We start from the raw sequence: 9,884 nt of genomic DNA on the forward strand, positions 1-9,884 counted from the left end.
CGCGTGAATAATGTCAACATATTTAAAAACATTAAAGATATATAAAATTGTCATAAGCGCAAGAGAGCAGGCTGAAGAAGTTTAGCTAAACACGAAACGCTGGCTAACGGCTGCCGAATCTTATAACTACTGAAACATTACCGCAAACATTGTAGGATTTTAATATATTTTTACTTATCTTATTAACATACCTTACTACTCCACGATCTCTCTTCGAGAGACAGATCTGGTATATCCTATTTATTCATTCGAAGCTCATCGGCTTTCTTCTTTCTTCCTTTCTTCTTTGGGGACAGAAAGGATTGTGTCTGTAGCGCGTCCCACTCCAACAGAGACAACGCTCCACACTAGCGGTAGTGACTGGGTGCGTTCCAAACGGCCTACGTGAAGCCTACATAGGGAGCTAAGCCAAGTAAGAGCGACTCACATTTTGCAGTTTTGCGCAAAAGCCAAGGGTTAAAGAACTTAAAACGAATCAAAGTTAGCTTCAATGAGCAATGAATTTCTAATTATTTGTAAATCATTAAAGGTATACAGCTTTAGTAGGTACACAAATAGTCAGATTAACTTGAGGCCAAAGTCAATCATGTCGATAAAGAAATCTCAGGGAAATTCCTGCTGGGCAGTCCACAGTTTTGGATTTAACGTGTCCTGATAACTCTTAAATCTTGCCGCCCACCAAACTGTTCTCTGACATTCACCAAAACGCTTCAGCCTATGTCTGCAATGGTGTTTAAATCTGCATATTTTTGCATTTGCCTAAAATACTTATTCTTTATTTCTACATCTATTTATTTATTTATTTATTATTCCGAGTTCTGGAAAATTCCAGCAGTCTGTGGAAGCCTGCATATTAAGCAGTCTCTGGTAGGTTGCAGAAAGTTTCTGTTACAGCTTGGACAATTATAAAATAATTAAAAACCTTAAGACTGCTCCAATGGAGTGTAGGGATTAGGGCATAGGCTTTTTGAATGAAGAGATGAACGAAACAACTCTCTTCTTCTCTTTCCGGAGAACCAACAAACAAACAGCGCCACCTCTGGAGCAGTGTTTTGACAATATATAATTGTGGAAATATTTACCACAAGCTCTTTAATCATATCAAAATAAAATATTATTAATATAAAAAGTAAATTACAGTACTCTCTCAAAACCCCTTAACTGACCGTCTCAGACTCTCTCTTCCTGCAGTGTGTCGTTACTCCGCTGCTGTAGGGGGCGATGGAGATTTATATCAACACAGACAGAGAAGAAATATTTCCAACAAATTTCTGTCATAATCTTTTCTTTTCACAGGTTCCGGGGTGTTGTGCAAAACATGGCAACAGGAGAGGCTCGTAAAGTTATTATTTACGGTGGAAAAGGAGCCCTGGGCTCAAAATGTGTTGAGTTCTTCAAGTCTAAGCAGTGGGTGAGTTTGTTACAGTGACGCACTGCTCTCAGCATTAAATTGTGGACACTACATTAATTGCAGCTTAAATACTGATATGATAACGACTCTTAATAATTAACAAACTGTATGGGCTCTAAACCCATAAATTTGGAGTATCTGACTGCTACTGTAAAGACTTATGCCAATTTGTATTTACTTCTATGTGTTGTTTTACATAAAGATGTGCATTAACATTACCATATAAGCTCTTAGTACAGTTAACTTATTGATTTATTGGGTGGTTCATCATTTGTAACGGTTTCTGTATGAATGATTTTACAATTACAAAAGTGTACAACCTAACTTCAAGGGTCACTTTATTAAGTTAGTCACCATGGTATCTTCTTTTATGATCTACCATAGTTGGATATTAAAATTCAGTTGTGGCTTTGAATAGTTTGTTTGCCCCGGGGACAACCAATGAGCAATGTTTCACATGGGTACATACCATTTTGTACACGTTTGTTCCTTAAATATGTGAAATAATATTTTTGATATGGCTTGATCAGACTATTTGCTTTGACAAATAGTCCATGTCGGAAAGTGTCTCCTTAAGTCATATTGTTCATATAGAGCCTTGTTTTTGATGTGTCTCTACTGTATGCTTTTCTTGCAGTGGGTTACCTGTATTGATGTAAATTTGAATGAAGAAGCCAATGCAAATGTCACTGTTAAGATGACAGAGTCATTTAATGAGCAAGCGAGCCAGGTGAGATGGATATATAATGATATATAATGGTGATTCCTCAGTATGTTGTTATGAGCAGCATTTCGTTAATATGAGAGAGTATCTTGTTATTATGAGATATTGTGTTGTAAAAACGACATATCTTGTAATTATGAGATAAGTATCTCCTAATTATGAGGTTCATATCTTGTTGTTATGAGATGATGTCTCTCTTCATTCTGTCTGTAATACCAATACTATTCTGACACGAGCCACTGAGCCATGGTTTCACTGGGTCATGGCGCAGTGACCAGCGATGATCCATTGGTCCAATTGTGTCTAGTTCGACATCCATTAATGTTTTATGTGTTTGGGCTTATTTTCCTGTAAAGTGGCCACTTTTTCACACTGATAAATAAGCAGCGGCTCATTTGAGCGCTGTGACCACCAGCTCCATGTGCCAGGTGGGTTTCACCAACTCTCAATGCTCCTCAGTGCTCAATAGAGCTCTGAATCTGATTTCGGGTAGGCTCAGGACCCACCGCAACCCTGAATTGGATAAGTGGTTACAAACAATGAATGAATACATATACTACAGGTATAGAGTGGTGGTAAAGTCAGAATTTAACATTTTTTTCAGGTTACAGCTGATGTAGGCGAGCTGCTGGGAGAAGTAAAGGTTGACGCTATTCTATGCGTGGCGGGAGGCTGGGCAGGGGGCAGTGCTAAAGCCAAAGGTCAGAGCAGAACACACAGATGATGGTAGGGTACACTTGCTTCCACTGATATCACATTAAAATGGCATATTAACAAGAATTTGAGTATTAACCCATTTATGTTTTTAACTTATTTATTTCTGCCTTGTTTCTTAAATTTTATACTAAATATCATGAAAATCATTATGGAAAGTATTTTGTGAAAATCTGGTAATAAGGTACATATACACATACACACAGGTGCATCTCAATTATACCATCAAAAAGTTGATTTATTTTAGTAATTGAATCCAAAAAGTGAAACTCGTATATTTTATAGATGTATTACAGAGTGATCTATTTCAAGGGTTTATTTTAATGTTGATGATTATGGCTTACAATCAGTAAAAACCCAAAAGTTATTATCTCAGAAAATGTAAAATATTATATAAGAAACAATTTTTAATACAGAAATATTAGTTTACTGAAAGGTATGTACAGTATTTGCACTCAATACTTGGTCGGGGGTTCCTTTTGCATGAATTATTGCATCAAAGCAGTGGCATGGAGGTGATCAGCCTGTTGCACTGCTGAGGTGTTATGGAAGCCCAGGTTGCTTTGATAGCGGCCTTCAGCTCGTCTGCATCATTGGGGTCTGGTGTCTCTTATCTTCCTCTTGACAATACCCCGTAGATTTTCTATAGGGTTTAGGTCAGGTGAGTTTGCTGACCAATCAAGTACAGTGATACTGTGGTTATTAAACTATGTATTGGTACTTTTGTCAGTATGGACAGGTGCCAGGTCCTGCGGGAAAATGAAATCCGCATCTCCATAAAGATTGTCAGCAGAGGGAAGCATGAAGTGCTCTAAAATTTCGTGGTACACGGCGTGCTGACTTTGGACTTGATATAACACAGTGGACAAACACCAGCAGATGACATGGCTCCCCAAACCTTCACTGATTGTGGAATCACAGTAGACTCAAGCAGCTTGGATTGTGTGCCTCTCCACTCTTTCTCCAGACACTGAGACCTTGATTTCCAAATGAAATGCAAAATTTACTTTCATCTGAAAACAAGACTTTGGACACTGAGCAACAGTCCAGTTCCTTTTTCTCCTTGGCCCAGGTAAGACACTTCTGGTGTTGTCTCTGGGTCATTAGTGGTTTGACACGAGGAATGCGACAGTTGTGGCCCATGTCCTGGATACACCTGTGTGTGGTGGCTCTTGAAGCACTGACTCCAGCAGCAGTCCACTCCTTGTGAATCTCCTCCAAATTTTTGAATTGCCTTTTCTTGACAAACCTTACAAGGCTGTGGTTATCCCTGTAGCTTGTGAAACTTTTTCAACCATATTTTTTGTTGATTATTCTAATTTTCTGAGATAATGACTTTTGGTGTTTCATTGACTGTAAGCCATAATCATCCACATTAAAAGCAATAAATGCTTTAAATACATCACTCTGTTTAGAATGAATCTATATATGAGTTTCACTTTTTGAATTGAATTACTAAAATAAATTAACTTTTTGATGATATTCTATTTTATTGAGATGCATCTGTGTATGCATACATAAATACACACACTTTTTAAAATCCCGTATCTTTGAAGATATTCCATGTTCATGAGGGTTATTACTGAGAAAGCCTCTTCTTTCAGTAAATGTTAGTACCCCAATATCTCATCGGGAGAAGGTATTTTTATGTAATAGAATGAAAAATTATTGAGCATTCCTGAGTGGGTTTGTATTCCTTTGTTTCCCTCTGAATTGAATTTTTATTTTGTATACTGACCCAACTTTACAAATATTTATAAGTTTGGGGCAGTTTGTCAGCATTTCAGTACAGTATTTTTTCCCACCCTTTATAACCCTAATGATTTACAGTGAAATCATTCTACTTTGTATTATATATATACATACATACTAAATTACTCAAAAACTATTTCTCTCTCTCTTTGTCGCTCTCTTTCAGCGATGTATAAGAATGCTGATTTGATGTGGAAACAGAGTGTATGGACGTCCACTATATCCAGTCACCTAGCAACCAAACACCTTAAAGAGGGAGGGCTGCTCACATTGGCGGGGGCTAAAGCATCTCTTGGACCAACACCAGGTATATAGGGATGCACAGTTTTACCTACTGTGTCCTGTCATATAGGTGCAATTTAGGTGTTGGATCAGTCCCAGCACAACAGTGACATGGGTAATATAATGGTGTGTGTTTTAGTGGTACTAGTGCAACACACATACCAAAGCATTTGGGATCCAGAAATAATCCAACATCACTACATAACCACACTACGTTTCTTAAGCATGAATGCAATCAAATCATCACATGAAATATTCAACACATAGTTAAAAGACACACACACACACATTCATTCATTCGTTCATTCATTCATTATCTGTAAGCGCTTATCCAATTCAGGGTCGCGGTGGGTCCAGAACCTACCTGGAATCATTGGGCGCAAGGCCAATTTTATATATATATATAAATATATATATATTGGATAAGCGCTTACAGATAATGAATGAATGAACGATGGAATGAATGTGTGTGTGTGTATAATATATATATATGTATATATATATATATATATATATATATATATATATATATATAATCACTTAAAACTACATAGTGCAGTTTCTGCAGTGCTGAGCCCAGAGTAGCAACCACAGTCTCTGTTCTTTCTATTACGTCAGTGATGCCTCAATGATTTTAAAGCTGGAATTTTAAGGTAAAAAATTGCTCTAGTGGCAATTTTCTGGAATTTCTACTTTCTACTTTTGGGCACTAGAGGGCATCGATGTATCATTGGCAAGGTTCAGGTTCATATTACTATTGCTTGTTGTACAGTTTATTTAATTGATTCATTAACATTTACATTATTGTTGTGTTTTTAATAGTAACAACCCTCTCCATAACTTGGTTAGGCAACAAACTAGATAGATGTAATAGCCCTAATACATTTTATATTCATCATTCCTGTATGTTTTTCTCTCTCACCCTCTCCCTCCTTCATTTTTCCATTTCCTCAAAGGCATGATTGGTTATGGCATGGCGAAGGCTGCAGTTCATCAGCTGTGTCAAAGTCTGGGTGAGGCTAACAGTGGCCTTCCTGCTGGAGCTTCTGCCCTAGCCATTCTACCGTAAGTCTCACAATATTAAACTCAGAGTCTTTGCAGTGAACCCAGACACACCCATTCATGTAGGAGTTACATCTGGATTTGTTTCCATCTTACCAAAGATGGAAAAACAAAAAATCATTGAGTCCTGCCTTGGTGCTGGTGGCATATTGCTTCCACTTAAAGATATTCCCACTTGAGAAAACTCCTCATGACCATATTCTGTGCTTAAATACTGCAGAAATATACATGTACATAATATGACCAAGTATAAATCATTTACTTAATTTTATAATTGATAATATTTGTGGTAAGGTTTGAGCATCTTTGCAGAGCAGATGCTCTGTAAGTGTTTGAATGTTTTAGAATTATAACTTTGATAAATGAGAAGGCTACAGCAGAACAATCATGGTGAAGAAAATTGTTCTGCCATTTATCTATTTAATTTTGACTTAATTACTGACAGGTTCAATATTATTAATAACTCCAGTAATAGCCATATTCAGGAATATGATTTATAAGGAAATCATTAATTAATTCATTCATTCATTGTCTGTTACCGCTTATCGCAAGTCAGGAGTCCAGATGGGACACATTCCATCATTAAAGCACCACCCACTAATACATTCAGTTATACACTCTCTTATACACTTTTTGGACTGTAGGAGGAAACTGGAGCACCCAGAGGAATCCCACGTCAGCACTGGGAGAAAACTTAAAACTCCTCACAGATAAAGAAACCAGTTATAATGAAATGATTAATCTGTTTACTGGAAAAATAAGCAAAGTTGCTTGGGTTAAGAATATTCTACCTCTCACAAATATCCAGCTATCAGTTGTTTTCTAGTCAGAAAATGACCACAGAAGGGTAAAAGACTAATTTTGATACCTGCCATCTTTTCCTTGCTTTCTACAGAGTTACTCTGGACACACCCATGAATAGGAAATGTATGCCAGATGCTGATGTCAGTTCCTGGACACCACTGGAGTACATAGCTGAGTAAGTGTGGCCTGTTGGTCAGTGTGAGGTTGTTGTTGTAGGTTGTATGTGTTTATTTACAGTATAGAATTAGGCTGTGGTGGACAAAAGATGATGTATGTATAAATAATGTGTGTGTGTGTGTGTGTGTTTGTGTGTGTATATTATATATATATATATACATGACACCAATAAGTGCATAATTAAATGGCTTAATTTGACTTCTGTATTTCTACATTTATGTATTTATGTATGTCCATATTCCTAATATTCACCACACATTAACATATAGACACATAAATGAAGACATTTGGAAAAACAAAAATTAATTTTTCATTAATCCATCTTCTGTAACCGCTTATCCAGTTCAGGGTAGCGGTGGGTCCAGAGCCTACCCGGAATCACTGAGCACAAGGCGGGAACACACCCTAGAGGGGGCGCAAGTCCTTTGCAGTGCGGCACACACTCACACATTCACTCACATCTTTGGACATTTTTGAGTCACCGATCCACCTACCAATGTGTTTTGGACCGTGGGAGGAAACCGGGGCACCTGGAGGAAACCAGCAGGCGAACAAGCCACCACTTTATCCATAAATGCAGATTCTACAGTTTACAAATACATTTTAAGTTTGAAACTTTGACTTTACAAATATATGCAATGTACAATTAAACAAATGTATGTATTCTCACATAAAATTATATCTTTGAAAAGAAAAAAAAAATTTTTTAATGTAACTGTACAAATTGCAGACTGTGAGTCACAGATTGGGATGTATTCATTTGTGAATAGTGAAACATATTTGTGGATTAACATTTAAGCATTTGTAAAGTATTTTGAGACTAATATCTCTACATAAGTATGCCTCATACTTTTATTTCAATCAAAGCCTTTCACAGATGTTTCATTGAGACCCCAGAGAACTGTGTTAACTTGTGGACCTTTAATAGTCTAATGTTGTTGCAACATTATTGAAAATTGAGATGCTTGTAGATAAGTAAAAAAAATACTTTTGACTGCTGTATACTGTAACTTAATTAACTGTTGCTTTACCAAAGTGTCCTGTCTTCTAGATTGTTCTACAAGTGGGCAATGGGAGAAGAACGACCAGCCTCAGGAAGTTTGGTGCAGTTAGTCACCACAGACAGCAAGACTGTGGCAACAGCTGTTTAACTGTGTATAGCTGTATCTGTATGTGAGAGTGAGAACACATTTATTTCCTGTATTTCCCAGTAGTATCGGTTGATGTAGCCAAAAATCCGGCCAATAATTAATTAATATTTGGTGACTTGTTTACACTTGGAACAGAGGTCTTTAATGTGAAGATTAAATAGTTTTCCAGCTCCTACATTTTATTTTTTATATATTTACACTCAATCTAAATCTATACATGATATACATGATCAGATAAAATTTATTGGTGTTGCAGCAGATCACAATATTTTTTATGTTAGCCAAATCCTACTACTGTATACAGTACTGCAATCAGTTTTACTGTTCAAACACTGCACACAGTGTCTGTGTGTTGGTGTCCGAAATCCTTTCACACACAACTGATAAATGTTAAAACATTCTTAATTTAATATATAAAAGTGACAAGATTTGTTGCAGTTGGACCATTGGTTGATTTAATGCAAAATAAAAAATATATATTTCTCCTTAATATTATATGAGCATGTCTTTATCTTGAATCATCACTGTGTCTGGTTTAATTCATATTCAGATTGCTGTGGTCCATAACCATAAGTTGTAGAACCTTATTTGTTGTATAAAGGTATACTGTAATAATTATACTTCATTTTTTATTTATTTTTTATTTAATATCAAACCTTATATACTGAATAATCACTGGATTAGGAATACCTATCTTGAATCTACCGTCATTGACCATTTTATCATCTCCACTGACTGTGGAATAGCACTTTTCTGCCATTACAGACTATAGTCCACCTATTTCTCTGCATACTCCATTATGCCAATTTCACCTTGTTTCTCAATGGTCAGGACTGCCACAAAGCAGGTAAGAATAGGGTGGAATATTATACTCTCAAATCTTTCCTAGTCCACCAAACCAAAACTTTCCAGCCAACAGTGTCCTATGAGTCCTGCGTCCATGAACTACAGTCTGTAATTGTAGATCTACAAAGTGGTCCTGTATGGTCAGTGGAGCTGATAATATGGACATTAAGTGTAGATACAGGGTCACAGTGGGTCCGGAGTCCACTCAGAATCACTTGGCTCAGGGTGGGAACACATCCTGGAGGGGGTGACAGTCCATCGCAGGGCGAAACACTCACACTTTTGAGTAGCCTATACATCCACCATTCACCCCCCCTTCAAAATACAAAATATTGCCACCACAGAAACTACACATACATACATACATACATGATATCCCAGCCCAAACAGTTGTTATGCTTAATTGCATATCAGATTCTCAGTTATTTGAAGCGTCACTGAAAGCCGCAAATCCAAGTCTACACCCATTGTGGACAAAGACCTTCAGTCATGCTTGCACAATTGTATAATCGCCACTGAAAATCATGAGAAGTGGGGACTCTAAAGCTACAGACAAGTCACTATGCTTAAGGTCAGCATGCTCAATGCCAAGCGTCAAACTAATGTGCCATAAAACCTCTTAGCACTGCACTATGGAGCAGGGCAAGAGTTCTCTGGAATGATTCAGCACAATCCAAACGTCTTTTAGATGAGTAAGAGCATTGTCACAGAGCTAGTCATTAGGTGATATCTCTAATGTTTATGTGGCTAAATCCTTCAAATAATGTTCCTACATCTTGTCTAAAGCATTCCCAGAACAGCAGAAGCTGTTGCTGCAGCAAAGGTTGACTCCAAGTTTCTTGTGACCGAATGCCATCAAACATTTTCATATGCATTTTGTTATGAAATAGTTGTGCTACTCCAGGCACCACTAGATGCCAGTAATGTTCTCACATTACAGCCTTAGGATATATATATATAT

General features: G+C 37.1%; 2 protein-coding genes across 4 annotated transcripts in view; one reads left to right on the plus strand and one right to left on the minus strand.

Annotated features, from left to right (window-relative positions):
• gtf2e2 (general transcription factor IIE, polypeptide 2, beta) overlaps positions 1-1,213 on the minus strand; it is a 29,803-nt gene extending 28,590 nt beyond the window's left edge. The window contains exon 1 of one of the 2 annotated variants that reach the window (XM_066660034.1): positions 1,167-1,213. The gene's annotated coding sequence lies outside the window, so the exon portion shown is untranslated. Of the gene's footprint in view, positions 1-191; positions 328-1,166 lie in introns of those variants that run through there. The other variant, XM_066660033.1, reaches the window with a different exon arrangement.
• Positions 299-8,557, plus strand: qdprb.1 (quinoid dihydropteridine reductase b, tandem duplicate 1). 2 transcript variants are annotated; one of them, XM_066660036.1, is made up of 8 exons: positions 299-412; positions 1,297-1,411; positions 2,049-2,141; positions 2,740-2,836; positions 4,768-4,908; positions 5,840-5,948; positions 6,841-6,924; positions 7,978-8,557. In XM_066660036.1, exons 2-8 carry the CDS (start codon positions 1,319-1,321, stop codon positions 8,075-8,077), a joined length of 717 nt encoding a protein of 238 aa, XP_066516133.1. In that variant the 5' UTR covers positions 299-412; positions 1,297-1,318; the 3' UTR covers positions 8,078-8,557. The 2 variants fall into 2 exon arrangements, with proteins under 2 accessions (XP_066516133.1, XP_066516132.1); XM_066660035.1 differs by lacking the exon at positions 299-412 and having other exon boundaries at positions 1,230-1,411.
• The last annotated feature ends 1,327 nt before the right edge of the window (positions 8,558-9,884 follow it).

This window comes from Hoplias malabaricus, chromosome 2 (assembly GCF_029633855.1).
Source record: "Hoplias malabaricus isolate fHopMal1 chromosome 2, fHopMal1.hap1, whole genome shotgun sequence".
NCBI classification, from domain to species: Eukaryota; Metazoa; Chordata; class Actinopteri; order Characiformes; family Erythrinidae; genus Hoplias; species Hoplias malabaricus.